General features: G+C 45.2%; 2 protein-coding genes across 4 annotated transcripts in view; one reads left to right on the top strand and one right to left on the bottom strand.

Annotated features, from left to right (window-relative positions):
* ppp1r9ba (protein phosphatase 1, regulatory subunit 9Ba) overlaps window positions 1–4977 on the top strand; it is a 62459-nt gene extending 57482 nt beyond the window's left edge. For 2 of the 3 annotated variants that reach the window (XM_042085160.1, XM_042085162.1), the window contains exons 9-11: window positions 138–367; window positions 1183–1285; window positions 1444–4977. In XM_042085160.1, coding sequence (XP_041941094.1) covers window positions 138–367; window positions 1183–1285; window positions 1444–1497 — 387 coding nt within the window. In that variant the 3' untranslated portion in view covers window positions 1498–4977. The remainder of the gene's footprint in view (window positions 1–137; window positions 368–1182; window positions 1286–1443) is intronic. The other variant, XM_042085163.1, reaches the window with a different exon arrangement.
* Window positions 4978–5641: 664 nt separating this feature from the next.
* rapgefl1 (Rap guanine nucleotide exchange factor (GEF)-like 1) overlaps window positions 5642–16461 on the bottom strand; it is a 39174-nt gene continuing 28354 nt past the window's right edge. The window contains 10 exon segments of the mRNA XM_042085164.1: window positions 5642–8226; window positions 10860–10914; window positions 11057–11121; window positions 15045–15132; window positions 15326–15376; window positions 15545–15576; window positions 15579–15634; window positions 15856–15992; window positions 15994–16035; window positions 16249–16371. Coding sequence (XP_041941098.1) covers window positions 8102–8226; window positions 10860–10914; window positions 11057–11121; window positions 15045–15132; window positions 15326–15376; window positions 15545–15576; window positions 15579–15634; window positions 15856–15992; window positions 15994–16035; window positions 16249–16371 — 774 coding nt within the window. The 3' untranslated portion in view covers window positions 5642–8101.

The following is a 16461-nucleotide window of genomic DNA, read 5'->3' as shown; positions in this document are numbered from 1 at the left end:
CCTACCCTTTCTCCTTCCCTCCATCCCTCCCTCTCTCCCTCCCTCTCCACCTCCCTCCCTCCCTCCCTCCCTTCCTCTCTTCCTCCCTCCCTCCCTCTCTCCTGCCCTCCCTCCCTCCCCCTCTCTCTCCCTTGCAGCTGGCCCACGCGGAGCAGGAGAAGCTCCGCTGGCGGATGGAGCGCGCTCAGCTGGAGCAGAGCGTACGCGAGAGCAAGGAGCGCATGGAGAAGCTGGAGGGCTACTGGATGGAGGCCCAGTCGCTGTGCCAGGCCGTGGACGAGCATCTCAAAGAGACGCAGGCCCAGTACCAGGCCCTGGAGCGCAAGTACAGCAAGGCCAAGAGGCTCATCAAGGAATACCAGCAGAAGTAAGACACAGGGAGCAGAACACGGATTATGCAGGGTGACTCAGCTGCAGAAGGAAGATGCACTATTTAAAAACACCCTTAAAGGGACACCAGGCAAGCCTGAGTGCTTTGTCTCTACGAAGCTCCCCCTAGCGTCTGTACGTGTCGATACGTGTGCGAGCCCTCGCTCGGTATGAAGATCTTTTTTACTTTTCTTTGCATCTTCCGTCAAGGGTTTCCGCTGCTTCTTCGTCGGCTCTACCATTATACACACGTTTGCAACAATCGCTAGCCAGGTTTCGTTAGCCTGCCTCTGTGCTGGGGATGCAGGATGTAAACTGATCCTGCTTCTCACGATGTCTTAGACTTTGTGAGACTGAAGGTCGCGGGTAGGATACACCGAACTTGCAAGCAGGATATTCTTCCTACAGGCAGTAGGGGCGAGCGAGAGATTCTTCATTCGCCCTGTAATGAGTCATTTAACCATATACCAACTTACGAAGATGATAAATTAACACAAAAACGTTGCCTGGTGTCCCTTTAAGAAGGAAGATGCACTATTTTAAAACATCCTTAAGTTAAGCGGAGGCCAAGAAACTCAATCAAAGCTAAAGATATTGCTCATATTACTTGAAAAGCAATTTTCATATTTAACACATGCTTTGCACTCATCAACTCAAATGACATCTTGAAGTTGAGCATTATTGAAAATAATGTTTGGTGTCTCTCTCTCTCTCTCTCTTTTTCTGTGTGTGTGTGTGTGTGTGTGTGTGTGTGTGTGTGTGTGTGTGTGTGTGTGTGTGTGTGTATATTTGTCTGTGTGCGTGTTTGTACAGGGAAATTGAGTACCTGAAGAAGGAGACCGCCCAGCGAAGAGCTCAGGAAGAGACAGAGGCTACTCACAAGGTTGAGACAGATAATCTCCAAGACAAGGTAAAAGTATGTGTGTGTGTATGTGTGTGTGTGAAGGGTTCCACACATTTCCATTAATTACTATTCATAGCACTGAGAGACACTAGCATTAAATGATATTAAATATTGAAAGACAGAACTGATACCCAATCACATTCTTTCTTCCCCCCTCACTCTCTAATCAGATCTCAGACCTGGAGACCAAAGTGGATGCTCTGAAGACCTCCGACCCGTCCTAAACCTCTACACCCAAGGAAGAGAGGGAGCCTGGCCCGGGAGCCCAGCTCATCCTTTCCCCCCAGCAGCCACAGAGAAACCAACCAACAAACAAACGACTGGCAAACCCCCTGAGAAACAAACGACAGAAAGAAGACTGGGAAATGGGATGCTACTGTGGAAAGGGGAATTCAAAACACATACACACACACACACACACACACACACACACACACACACACACACAGCTTAAAAAAAAACAAACAAAAACAAACTCTCTTTCGATGTCTTGTTGTTGCCATGCTGTTTGTCAGTGTGTCCATAGAAGGCACGTGACTACTCTTCGGTCTCACGTGTAACGACCGCCAAACCACCCCAGAAATAACATCAGTGGTTTTCGGTTCATCAGTTTAGGCTTATCTTTAATCACTTACTGCCCGAGCCTGTCACGTCTTTGGACAAACTGCACACAGCAGCATCAAAGAGCAGACATTTTACAGCTTCAGTGTAATAACTCCGAATTTCTCAATGCACGACAAGGAAAACCCCAAAATGGCCGCCCCCTCTTGACCTGTCAATCAGTTGGAGGAATTGGATGGAGAGCAAGAGAGAGATAGTTCCGTTTGTACAGAAGGAAATCCCTGTAAGAGGACAAGACTGAGCTTGTATATATTCTTTACATATATTTAAAACAAAATGGTTTTTTTTTAAACGCTTCAAGCAGTGTGCGGAGGATGGTGTGGATGAGTAGGCGGGAAGAGGTGTCACTGAAGCCGTTGCTGTATGGTCACACCATTCTCTTAGCGAAAAGGTATGATGAGTTAGAGCCGCGCAAAACCGAGTCGTGAGGACCGGATGACGAATGGTTGTGCATATCCTTCTCTTAGCGAAAAAAGGGCAAACAGGGTTTGAACGTGTGGAAGCATAACATATTAACATGGGGTTGTGGGGTCGCTTATTTCTCTCTCTCAGTTTAACGATTAATAAAGGGTCAGTATTACCAGATGATGATGATAATGTGCTTGACTCTGTGTGAATGAGGGTTCTAAAGTTGTCACCCAAACAGTCTGTGGTGGTCATCGGTGGAGTCTCGCATCAAAACGTATTGGCGGGAAAAGGAAAGAAAAGAAACTAGACTACACTTCCCATGAGCTCTAGGGTGAAGTTGTGCAGAGAGGTGGAAGAGAAGGTGGATCCTCTGTGTGTGATCCACACAGTACTATTCTGAACCTCAGAAACCAGCCAGCTGCCTTCTTCCCTTCACTGTCGCTTATCTCATTGGCTTGCCATTAAATTCTTTGTATTTTAGCATCGAATAGAGTTCTGCTCTCGTTGCCTCCCTCTCATGCTCCTTCAGTGCTTTGACATTCATGGCTCAACCTCAAAATGGCCTCACTTTTACAGCATGCTGGCCTCCTTTTTTTAAAAAAAAAAAAACAATATTTCACCGCAAAACAAACCATTTCACCTCAGCATTATCAGTAATGCTAATAGAACTCATTTCACTTTTAGACTGTGAAATTAAAATCTCTTTTTCAAGTTACTGACTTCCATAGGCCTCTTTAGTAACTGTTCCAGCTGTGACAAAATCACCAGTTCATGATCTTAGCCTCTTAGGCCAATACTCAGTCTCTGTCTTGGGCAAAGGCCCTCACTAGGCACTGAGTGGTCTCTGTTGGATGGTTGGGATTTCCCATGGTCCCCTCTGCAGTCTTCCCCCATCTCTCCTCCGTGGTCCTACTGCTTTGGGCGTTTGCTGTTAAACTCCCAGTGCTTAAGCATTAGCTTCTGTTGGTAGGTGTTAGATTAAGCAGTTTTGTAAAGACATACAGTATGTAACAGGCAAACACACACACACACACACAAATGGTCACTCTCATGAAGAGTCTTAGTTTGAAAAGAAGGAATGATATGGTTCCAGAAGGTTTTTTTTTTTATTTGATTGTCTTTTGTTGTGTCTGTGTTTATTTTTTACGTGGACTCTGATGTTAGAGTAATGGAGATTGGGCCTTATCTATTTGAACTTGTCTCACTTATTTTTGTCCCATTGAAACATAATAAGGTTTGTGTTGCTCAGAAGTATGCAGATGGCATCATACTTACATGAACAGTTACATCCTTACCCCTCTGTTGCTCAAACAGAACAGTGTTACCAGAGCAAGCCCATAGCAAGTATTGGTAGTTTGGTCTATCTCTGGTGCAAAAGCAGTTTAATAAAGAAAGTATTATTCTCTCGGTTTGGTAGGTTTCAGTCAAAGATGTTGAAAACTCTTGCATCTTTGGACCACATAAGGTATTATGTACAGACAGCCCATAACATTATTGCTATGGTTTCCCAAAGTTACCTGTTTTCTTATTGTAAGAAAATTACTTTGGGTAAACAATAAGCATGGTATCGCTGTTGGCTGTTTTTTGTATTATTATTATTCATTTTTATTGTAAAGCCAGACCTACTGGAATTAAGCATGGAATGACCATTACATCATCAAACATCAGATTCTTCAGCTAGAATCTTATTTTCCAAACAGTCAGCCTCATGCTCCAAAGCTAATCTCTACACCATTGCAGTTGTAGTCTTTTCACTGAGGCCAGTGCAGTATACATGACATTCTAAAGAGATTAACTAGCTGCAATGAACCAGATGAATTCATCAGTACTTACGGTATTGGTGGAGAGAACATGTCTGATTGCATTTGATGACACCCTTCCAAGAGGGAGCTTGTAGTTTTATTAGGGTTTCTTGTTTTTAACTCGGCACCTTGTTAAGAGGGCTCAGCAAGATCACTGAAAAAAGTCAGGAACAGTACATAGGACTACCAGACAGGTAATATGCTGTAACAAAGATTCCATGAACAACAGACGTCATTCCTTGCTTCATGTTGCTATTGCATCCTTTAGTCCACTTGCGACACTGACCATGAATGGACAAACTCTACGGTGAACTCACTTGGCTTGAGCTGCTGTACACCAATGTGCATAGCAGATGACCTGGGAACTGTGCAGACATCTCAAACATCACTAGCAAAAGGACTGTCTGATCTGTCCTCCTGAGAAGACAGCAACAAAATTACATCAGGAAATTGTTTGATTGAAACTAGCATTGCCAGTCCAGGATTTTTTTTTACTGCACACTCAGCTGATTTTTGTTTGTCTGTTTTATTTTGTTTAATCGCTCTTGTTTTGGACATTTGGATAAAGTTAAATCTTTGTGTACCTAGAGAGCAGCTGACTAATGGATCCCATTTCAGCCCTGCTGCATAGCAGCGGTCAACTGTTCTCTAGAACGTATGGATTAGCAGGGTGTAACAATCTCCTAGGAGGAAAGGAATAAATGAAACTCACAGCCATTCCTTGTTTTGTATTTAATGTTTTTTTTTACCCCTGCTTTGTAATTTGCTGTCATGATTCATGAACAATAATGATAACAATAATAAACAATAAACTTCATCTTGATCATCTGGCATAATTTAGTCATCATTAATAATAAATGCAAATGTGTTGAATAGCTGAATCTGAAGTCTACTTTGTCGGAGAAAATTATGACTATTTTGTTGGAAAACCATCAGGAACACCAACATGGACAGACATACAAACAACTACATCACACACTCACACAAACTTCCGTGCCTGCACTGTATTGAACATCTGAATAAAATGTTTTGACTATTTTGTTTAGTCAACTTTATGAACGCAATCACTGAGCAGCCATGCCAACAACTCTCTTACTCCCTCATACACACATACAATAATTTCCCATGTTCCACATTGTGTATAAACAGCAGAACAGTGTTTTATGCTAATTTAAAAAAACGTACTAACCGCAGTGCCCAATACCCCAATGAATCAGAATCAAATCAAGCTATAATCATAAAGATGAATGAAGGGGGAAAAATGCATTACCATTACCAGCCCATCCTGTGTATTAACCTGTACGAAGACATTTTGCAAAATCAATGTATAAGTCTCAGTTAATACTTGGGAAATGATGGTATACACTTGCCCACCCTGGATTAAACAGCTGAATCAGATGAGACTTTAGTTAGAGATTTTGTTGGAGAATATTATGGACACCAACACAAAATAGATACACTAATTACATCTCAACCACACACACACCCACACACTACCTTACTGCATTGCACAAATTGCACAGCATACTCTGACATGTTCATCAGAAGAGGCTTTATTTGGATGCATTGTGTTCCTCTCTGGCGCTGAAGAGGTGCACCCTCCCAGAAAGAATGAGAGCGCCCTGACAAGTTTCAGGAGAGTTCACTTGTAAACACTGACTTCTGTACAAAACTCAAAAGAGAGTACAACAAGATTCGGATTCTTACCCGTTTCAAGAAAAAGAAGCAACCATAGCTTAAACTTAACCAAATGAAAACACAACCAAAATACAAAACCAAATAAAAAATATAGTCCAACTAAAGCCATAACACAAAGTAAACAATCAGAACCAAAACACAAAATGGAGATAAAGCTGTACAATTTATCCATCTTTAGGTTAGCTAACGCCATCCATTTCTGACAACTAACTTTCTTTTCTTTCTTACATGTGTTCAATTTTTTACTGTACAAGGAACACCCGTTCTTTTAAATGTACAAAACAAATATTCTTCTAGAACGGCCATCTCATTGCTCATACATAAAATAGAATCTCCATATTATTTATTTATTTACATTTTGAATTATTATTTACACGACAGCCAGCCAGGCAGCCCTCTGAATGGAGGTTGACCCAGGTAGTGATCCTGAGGCCGTCATATCGCAGGCAAACAGGTGGAAGCCATTTCACCCGGAAGTAGTTCTTCACATCCAGCACGTCAGCATGAAGCATGTCATTTTCACTTCACACATTCACTAGCTTATGTTTAAAAAGCAAAGCGACATGTACAAAGAAAAAATAAACTTACCATCACAGTTCGATTAAAACACAGTCAATACTCTACACCAAAAAAGTATGGTAAATGGACTTGGTAATTGCTCTTAAGTGACATCAAAATGCTAATATGACCAATAGCTGAAATCCTCCCAAACTAGGTGCATTTCAATACAGTCAAACTGGCAAAAACAAATACACTTTAAATAGCTTTGAGCTCTACTGGGATCTTGGTTTAGGCCGTGACCCCGAAAATGGTAACTCTGTGTTCTATGTCCATGGCATTTTGCAGAGCACACAAGCATTTTAAAAGAAGCTGAATGACCAGCAGGTTACGGGGTTCTGGTATCTTCATTGCACACTGTTCATGGTTTTCAGGAGCTCGAACTGTGTTCACTGACGGAGATGTAATGCCCCTTCAGTAATGTAGCTAAAGAGGAGTTGGATGGAGGAGGTGATGCTCCTGACCCAGAGAGAGGCATCCCTGACTGACAGCCAAGCCTGGGACAGACCCGGCCCTGACCGGGCCACAGCATGGCCGAATCAGGGCCAGCTCCATTCCAGGCTGAGCCGCCATCTTGGCTCGAGTCCATGGCTTTGCTTCTGTTTGTTTTGTTTTCATGGTGCAAAGGTGCAGCTGAGAGCTTCCGTGTCCAGCGGAGGCCGTTCGCCTGCGATGTAGAAGTCTTTGACGTCAGCAGCACTAGCAGATTTTGTGGTTCTCAGGAGAGGACGACGCGTTGCCTCCAATAGCTGAACTTAGCGCTTTCAGCTTACCCGAGAATAAGTGCCCACGTTGGCTCGAGAGAACAAAAAGAGAGAGGTAAGATTGGGTTAGGGTGGGATGGGTTGGGTTTGCAGTCATGGGTTTTGGAGGAGACACTAAGGGTGTAGAGGTAAGATTGTCTCACAAAAGGGGGCGGGGGGGGGGGGGGGGGGTCAAAAAAGTCTTCAAGTCCAGATGTCTAAGAGAAAATAAGAAAAAAACAGAGGATGAAGCTTATGCAGTCAGAAACCACTTTCCCTTTCTGTCCTGAGTAGCTCCTAATAGGATAATGGCCTATCCGCTACTCTTCCAGGAGGAGTTCATGTGCAGTTGAGTTCGGTTTCTGGCAGTGCAGACTGGACAGGCATTGCTTAGAGATGACCAATGAGAAAGCAGGTAGGGAGGGGCTTCACAAGCAAACTTCCCATTGTCCCATGGAGATCACTGCCATTCCCTTCTGTGGTCTCCCTGTGGAGATGTGACTTCTGTCCAGCCACAGCCTTCTATGGGCCAATCAAAACAGCAGCTTTAGTTCCACAGCCTCATTTGGACCACAACACTGGCGACAGTTCCACAGCCTCTTCCTGACAAATCAGGACAGAGGCAGGAATCCTTGAACCTTTGCTTTTGACATTAGTGTTAGGCCATCCCTTGTTAGAGCTAGTCTTTGCTCAGTCATTGATTGGATGACAATTGCTTTTACCATGAGTGGCAAGTTCTTGAAAACAACACTGTCCAAACTGTTCAATCCACAGCTCAAGGAGACATAGTCTTGGGGAGAGGTAACCAATGAATGACCAGAGTTAAGGAGAAGGGGTTGACCAATGATGGGTCTTTTTGGAGAGGGATCCTGAAACAGAGAGGGCGTGGTCCTGATTAAAAGGTGGGAGCTAATTGGTCCTGGGGGGGATGGAAGGGCGGGTTTTACAGGTTAAGGGGTGTGGTCTTCAGTGGGTCAGAGGTTCCTCTGGACTCTGGCTCACATGTCTTTGGGCTCCAGCTTGCAGGACATCTCGAACAGCAGGTTCTGATTGTCAATGACCTGAAGCTGGCGCACGTAGGCCTTCGTCTGGAGGTGAGAGGGGGATGGCTCGGCCTCCACAGCTGGAGAGGGGGAGAGAGAGAGAGATAGAGAAGAAGGGAGGGAGAAGGGACAGGAAGAGAAAAAAAAAACAGATCATATTACTTTCAAGCTTTAAAAAGAGATACACACTTACACATCCCAATACACCTCCACTTGTTTCAATGGTCTGTCAATAGATGGCGACGTTTTACTTATTCATGGGCAATACGGCAAGTAGCGGTAATAAATCAGTTTTCCACTAGCGGGCAACATCCACCAGGGGGAAACATCGAGTCAATTTCCTCACTCCCCTCTTCCAGTTGACCTAACAGCAGGAAGCCTGCATCCCTGCATCCGTTGCTAAGCCACGCACTGCATATGAAAGAGCGGAGAGGAAGGAGGAGGGGGCTCTTTTGACTCAAATCAACTCCAACCAAAGAACGAGACTCTTTCTCCCAAAGGAGCTATAAATAGACACACATTGTCCTCCTAAGTCACAGCAAGTACAAATCTGGTTACACACCTACACACACACACCCATAATGCAATCATACACACACTGGCACACGTACACTCCCATAATGCATTTACGCATACACACACAGACATAACAGGTTGACATTTCAGCGTTAGGCTGAGACTGAGCTTCTACTACAGAAGCAGAAATGCAGCCCTGCTTCTCTCAGCCTGTCAGTGCTGACATCTTACATTTACACCATCTTATATCAGCCAGAGTGCAGCTCAGAGCGCCAAGGCCCTTCACAGCTATCCAGTCCAGTGCTGTTGTCAGAACAAATGGCTCTAGATGCAAAGATATGTTCTCAAATGTTCTGACTGTCTACAGACGGAGACTCTGTTTGTACAACTATGGACAAGGTCAGATTCGGAAGACTAGACAAAGCAAAGATATATAGATGACATGTTCATGACAAATTAACCAAAAAAGACAGATATTGTGATGTTTTCTTTTCTGAATGCGAAAACGCAAAACAGACATGAAAAAGTAAAGTTTGAAGGCTGGCCTGCCTGCACAGACTGAGAGGCAATCTCCCTAATGGGGGCCAAAGGGACGCAATCCTCTCAGCAAACCAACCGAGAGAAGAAAGAAAGGAGAGCGTGAGGGTGAGAAAGAGGGAGAGAACAAGAGAATGCAAGAAGGAGAGCAATAAGGAGAGACAGAAAACCAGGAGGGGAGAGATGAGGAGGTTCCTCTTCATTAGCCCCTCAGAGCGCCTTGTTGGTGACAGGTGCACAGGAGAGGCATTAGTGTGGCTGTTCTGCTAAGAGGCAATTTCCAGGCAGCAGTCTGCTGTGGAATAGAGCCTGCTTCTGATCTAAGATCTAAGTGATCTGACACTTCTCTGGATGTAGAGCTGCTAACAAGATAAAAATGTGTAGCATAAGGCACACCAACCTCCACTGGCTACTCTACAGATGGCACATGGCCCAGGACCTGCACAGTGTAATAGGACTTGCTCTTGAGTCGACAAGAGAGAAAAGAGGGGGGGGAGGGGAGAAAGAAATGGATTGTACATGTTGCACTTGCAGCCCTGAGGTATCATAAAACAATTCTGGCCAGATTTCAGTTTGGTGTTCTTCTGATTTAGAATTTCCAAAGAAAAATGATCAATCTTTTGTTGGCTTTGAGGTGAAAACAGTCAACACTGCCAAGCTTAGGCACCAAAACAGTGCAGCAGCAGGTTGCATTCAAACAGAAAGACTCAATCAGAGCCAATCCTTTTAATCTGTCCTGCCCTGATGGCAGAAGTGGACCCACTGCAGGTCCACTGGGCCGTTCGAACCACCACAGAGAAATTAGAGTGATTATTTCAGTTGGAGCGCAGAGTGGACAGATGCCCCCTACTAAGCACAGTGTGGGACCAGTCCAGAGCCAGACCTCTCCATATGTCTGTTACTAGGACACCTGATTCTCACACAAACATGGTGGAGAGGAGATGATCATAGACACCCTAAGCAGTGGTGTTCAGGAAGGTTTATTTATTTACTTATGATTATTATTTTTTCCAGGCATGGGGAGTGGCAGTGGAACACCTAATTGCCTGATGACAGCTGCAGGGAGGGGAGCTCTCCGAGCTCTAGCAAACTGATGGTGCCGAGGGTGTTGGCAGTGATTCCTGCCAGAGGTTGGGTGATGGCTGTACATATATATACCTTGCCCCTAAAACAGTTTAAACTTCACCACACCCACTATACACTACATATGTATGTGTATGTGTATGTGTATGTGTGTGTGTGTGTGTGTGTGTGTGTGTGTGTGTGTGTGTTTTGGTTGCAATATTTTGGGACCTGTGTTTTGATGGTACCCTGTGGTAGTCCATGTGTGTAAGCTGCAGGGCCCTCAGGGCTGTGCTGTTCCAAAACAGGTGGACTAAGGCAGGGTGGAGCTGTTCTCTTTCAGCATAATACACTCAGACAGGTAAATAGGTGTGTGTGAGCGTGTGTGTGTGTGAGCTTAAGTAAGGCCTAGGCATGTCTATGCGGGAGAGGCTAGGCACAGTGTCAAAAGCCAAAAGCTAATCCTGTCTGGCAGGTGAATGTCTGCATTAATCTGTGTTTGTGTGTGTGTGTGTGTGTGAGAGAGAGAGAGTCTGTGTGTGTGTGTGTGTGTGTGTGTGTGTGTGAGCAAGCATGTGTCTGTTTGTTTCTGACATACCGAGCTGAGAACTCCTGTATCGTCTGATGGTGCGTACCATCTCTGCCACTTTATGCTGAAAAATACAAAAAAAGGCATGAGAACTAGGTTCAAAACACACCCTTTAACCTTTAAGTCACTCCAAAAGGCTAATCATAATTGACAGTGTCTAGCCAGAATTAGAATCTCTAGAATGGAATGCAGAGGACAAAACTCACCATCTTCTCAAAGTTGACCAACTCCCCATGGAAGGTCTTACAGCTCTCATGAAGGAAGGTCAGATCTAACAGAGAGAGAGAGAGAGAGAGAGAGAGAGAGAGAGAGAGAGAGAGAGAGAGAGAGAGAGAGAGAGAGAGAGAGAGAGAGAGAGAGAGAGAGAGAGAGAAAGAAAGAAAGAAAGAAAGAAAGAAAGAAAGAAAGAAAGAAAGAAAGAGAGAAAGAGGGAGGAGAGAAAGAAGAATTGCACTCTGGTGAGATAACAGTTATGTAAGGTTGTGTTAATACTTGTCACTGGGGCGTGGGGCTGTTCCATCTCCAGACACCACTGCAGTAGCACTGACACTGAGCGCCAACTACATGGATGAGAGGAGAGAGGAACACGACACAAGAGAGAGGTGATCAGGGGGCAGAAAAGGAGAGAAGAGGGGAGAAGTGGGAAGGGGGGTAAAAGGAGGAAGATGGAGGTGAGAGGAGGAGAGAGGGAGAGGATGGGATAACAGTAGAAGGACAATTAAAGGATGGGAGAGGAGGATAAGAGAAGACTGCTGAAGACGAGGGAGGAGAGGAGGAGAGGATCAAAAGAGAATGGAGGAGAAGACAGGAGTGGAGAAAAAGAGAATGGAAGAAGAGAAGTGAGGGGATCAGAGGAGACAGAGGCTGCATGTCATAATCTGTGCCCCCTCTCTCCCTCTCCTCCACTGCAGAGGGGCGTGGGTGAGTGTGTGCCAGAGCATGTCAAGTTGAGACGCTGCACCGCGCTCAGTCACAAGGAATGCACAGCGTGCAGCTGAAGCGTTAAAGACGCTCAGACAGACTCTCACTGTGTGTGTGACCCAAAAATCTCTCCCTCTTTCTCAGAGCACAGATAATGTGCTGAACATCTCTACAACACAGCTACTGCAGGGCTGAGTTTTCACTCATGGAGTCAGTGTTCTTTTGGGTATGTGTCTGTGTGAGTGCATGTATTCGTTTGATTGTGTGTGTGTGTGTGTGTGTGTGAGCAAAATTAAAGCCTCAGTCCTATCTATTCATGTAACCTCTGACCTAAAACCAGCAAATGTAAGGTTGCAAGGTGAGGCCATTTATGGAAGAGACTTTGAGTGACCTTGAGTGAGCACAACATGGAATGGGATAAATACGCTCATGCTTTCTGATGACATGAATGGTCCCCTCTCTCACTCTCTCACACACACACACACGCACAATAACACCGTAAAAGCCTTGGTTGACATAATAGTCTGCGGTACTTCTGAAATGAATATGCAAATAGAAAGTGTAAGACGCAGAATCCTTCTCCAAGAACCACGCACACACACACACACACACACACACATAATGCTCCTTTCTCTGCCTCATTGCCAGCCGCTGGCTGTCACGGTTATGTAACCGCAAAGATGAGGGGCCAGAGGCAAACAGAGGGTGAACAAGACAATCTGCTCCATCTGGAGACACACATACAAAAGGCAGTACCCTTAATACACACTCTTACACACACACACACACACACACACACACAGTATCCCACTCACATCGAGTAATAGGCTCAGTATGGTTACGTATGATAATAACCCATCACCAATGCAGTCACATATAAGCATGCACTTTTGTGAACATCCACACATGCACAACACCCACACAAGCACAGTAATCGTTAAGCATCCTCGGCTCCCGGCCTTCCGGAAGCAGCATTTCAATAAGATTTCTGACAGCCACTGGCATTTATCATCCTGTACTGCCGGTCTGTCAACTACTCTCTCTCACATTGATTTCAAATCATAAAAGTGCTCATTTCCGCTATTCTGCCCAGCGGAGCAGAGCAGAGCGGTGCCGAAGCCAGCAGCCGACTTCGGCCCTGACCTGGCCCAAACACGGCGGCGCGGATGCTGATGTTTGGAACAATAGAACAACGTGTCGAACAGCAGACAACACGCAGAACATCCTTCAAGGTCCTTCAAGGAGATTTACTTGCAAATAATATTTACTTGAGATAGGACTTGCAATAACATTTCAAGAAGATGTTTGGAGACCTCTGTGTGTCTGGGCCCAAGCCAACTAAACAATAATATTTGCACAGTAGTTTTAGATAAACAGACACTCGCTGTTAACAAACGACCTTGCTCACGCAAACTTAACAGATGGCAGACCTCTAACTTCCAATGAATGCCATTTAACTTTATGTATACAGAGCGTCAACAATGAGCATCGCCTACAAAGCACTTTCGAGCCAACAAAGCCAGCACTCTCTGCGGGGGTGGCCCAAGGCAATGGCTCCCCTTCATCAGGAAGAAGTGAGATCAAGCTAAAACAGAGGAAGCATGGGGAGCTGCAGGGGGGGGGTGCTGAATAATCTACATCTAAAATTAATAATCTCTGTCGCTGAATTATCTACAGTTAAAATGAAGAAGTATAGGACAGGACAGGACAGGCCAGGCCAGACAAGGGGAGGGGAGGAGAGGAGTCACACTAAAGCCAAAGTGTGATTGTGACCACACAGTCAACGTGGACAAAGGACAAAATGAGAGGTATTTTCAATAGAAGCAGAGAGGAAAGAGAGGTCTTCAAGGAGAGAAGGAAGAGAGGTATTTTCAACAAAAAGAAAAGGAAAGAGAGGTCTTTTCAATAGAAGGAGAGAGGGAAAGAGAGGTCTTTTCCAGAGGGAGAGAAGGATAGAGAGGTCTTTTCCAGAGGGAGAGAAGGATAGAGAGGTCTTTTCCAGAGGGAGAGAAGGATAGAGAGGTCTTTTCAATAGAAGGAGAGAGGGAAAGAGAGGTCTTTTCCAGAGGGAGAGAAGGATAGAGAGGTCTTTTCAAGGGTCATTAGGTGGGTGATGAGAGGAGCGGGACAGAGACAGAGGGAGGAAGTGAAGGAGGGAACAAACAGCGGAAAAAACTAAGGCCACCCTGGCCAGACACCCTGATGGAAGTGCGCTACAAGACCAATGCAGGGATGTAGAGGGAATGAGATTATCAGATAGGGGTAAAGTGTGTGTGTGTGTGTGTGTGTGTGTGTGTGTGTGTGTGTGTGTGTGGCAGAGCTGTGTTCACCACAATCATGATGTTCATTAGCATGCACACAAAGACAGACACACACACACACGTGACTTTAAGCATTACTCTTCAGTTCATCTAGCAGCATAATGAGCTTGAAAAATAAACTCAGCTTCCCTGACCAAACAACAGCCAAAGCAGTTCAAAACAGTGTGTGTGTGTGTGTGTGTGTGTGTAACTCTATGCATGTGTTTATCCCTAAACTTTCTGTTTGTGGGAGGGTCCCCTACTTACACGTGCGAGTGTGTGTGTGTGTTTAAGTGCAGCTGTATGTGGCCAAGTAAGACTATGTAACTCTAAGTATATAAATGTGCTTTTAGGTGTGTTTGAGAGCAAAGGATTAGAACCATGTGCTACTTCCCAACACCTCTTCATCACATGTGTGTGTCAGATTGTGCACATCTGTAAGTGTCCCCATTTGTGTTTGCATAAACGTGTTTGTGTATGTCTATGACTGTGCAAATATTAGTGTGTGTGTGTGTGTGTGTGTGTGTGTGTGTGTGTGTGTGTGTGTGTGTGTTGGCCTGGCACTGAGAATCAGTGGCGTTTGGCTAAGGCGTTAATTAGCGGGGCGGGGACGCCTTTTAATCAGGCATGGTGTGGACACCCGCAGAGAGGCGATGGAACTCAGAGCGAAGGGGTTTATGGGAACACATCTGGCCAGCAGCTGGAGAGAGTGGGATTAGCGCGGCGAGACTGAGACTAAGAGAGACTAAGAGAGCTGTGGGTGAATTAAGAGACTGTGAGAGAAAGAGAGATGGACTGACAGAGCAGTTTGCACACATCAAGCTCTGGACTGGTTTGCTCAGGGTCAAGTGAAGACCTTGAGACAACGGTAGCTTCGTCCAACACCCAGCATGTGTGTGAATGTGTATCCATGTGTGTATGTGTAAGTGTGTGAACGTGTTGTGTGTCTGTGTGTTTGTGTACACACACTCACCTTTCAGCAGGAGGGGCGTGAATGGGATGAGAGGGGGCCTCAGACTGGCCATCAGATCCCTATAAGACTTGTGGTTCCTTGAAGGGTCCTACACACACACACACAGTTAGTGACATTGTCCTGTTTCATGTGTGAATGTGTATGTTTTGTATTTGTCTCCATTTGAGTGTGAGTCAATGTGTGTGTGTGTGTTGTATTTGTCTCCATCTGAATGTGTGTGTGTGTGAGTGTGTGTGAATGTGTGTGTGTTTTGGGTGTGAACGTGTAGCTGCATTACTGACCGCAGTACTCTCAAACTGCTGGAACTGCTTCCTGAACTTGCCCGGTAAACCCTTCCAGAACAAACCACAATAGCACAAACATTATATCCATACCCGTGTGAGTGTGTATTCAGTATCCATGACTGTGGGTGTTCTAAATTTTAGACATCAAGGGATTTATAAAGAGAGTCAAATTTGATCTGCGTGTACAGCATACGTGCGTGTGCGTGGGTATCATACCTCCCAGGTGAGGCGTAATCTGCTGACTGCTGGTTGTCCAGCCCCAAAACCACAGCCAAGAAGGACAGCAGATCCTGCTGCTGCTTACACCTGAAACAACACACACACACACACACACACACAGAGAACACTGTGTGTTAGACTTGATCAGCAACCTCATATAACAGAGTGCAATTATTTGTGATCCATCTAGAGAGAGAGAAAGAGTGAGAGAGGAGAGAAAGAAAGAAAGAAAGAAAGAAAGAAAAGAAAGAAAGAAAGAGAGAGAGAAAGAGAGAGAGAGAGAGAGAGAGAGAGAGAGAAAGTCTTACAGGGCTGCAATCTTGATGAACTTGCGCAGGAGCTGCACACGTTTGGGGAGCGACTGGCACTGCAGGATCTCTGTGGCGACCCAGTGCTGCACCTCGCTGCAGCGCTGCAATATCAGCTCCAGGTTTAGGGGGGCGCCAGCGAGACTGCTCCCCATGGAACACATAGCACACAAACTCCACCTGAACATACACACACATACATTCACATGCGCGCGTACACACACACACACACACACACACACACACGCACAAAATAGAAAAAACAAATTCAGTACTTTGTGATTCTTTTAAATGTTTTTCACACCAATACATTCAAACAAGAGCACAAACACCTCTTCAATATAGTGACTGTGATAATCTTGTTGTAAAGAAAAACACAAAAACAAATCTGACCTCATGGACACAGCTGAAGAGCTCCCAGTCGAACACCACCAGCTGATTGGCTACCTCCTCCGCGCTCATGTCATGGAGTTTACTGTCCCCGGGTGACCAGTGGATCTCCTCAGGCAGTGGCATCTGGGGGGGGGGGGGGGGGGGGTCAGGAGTTAAGGGTTGGATGTGTGGTTTCTCAGGTTCTCCAATTAAGAGACTGGTTCTAAATTCCAC

The sequence above is a fragment of the Alosa sapidissima genome, chromosome 3, assembly GCF_018492685.1.
Source record: "Alosa sapidissima isolate fAloSap1 chromosome 3, fAloSap1.pri, whole genome shotgun sequence".
Taxonomy (NCBI): Eukaryota; Metazoa; Chordata; class Actinopteri; order Clupeiformes; family Clupeidae; genus Alosa; species Alosa sapidissima.
Note: the sequence above shows the minus strand (reverse complement) of the source record. Positions and strands in the feature narration are given on the sequence as shown.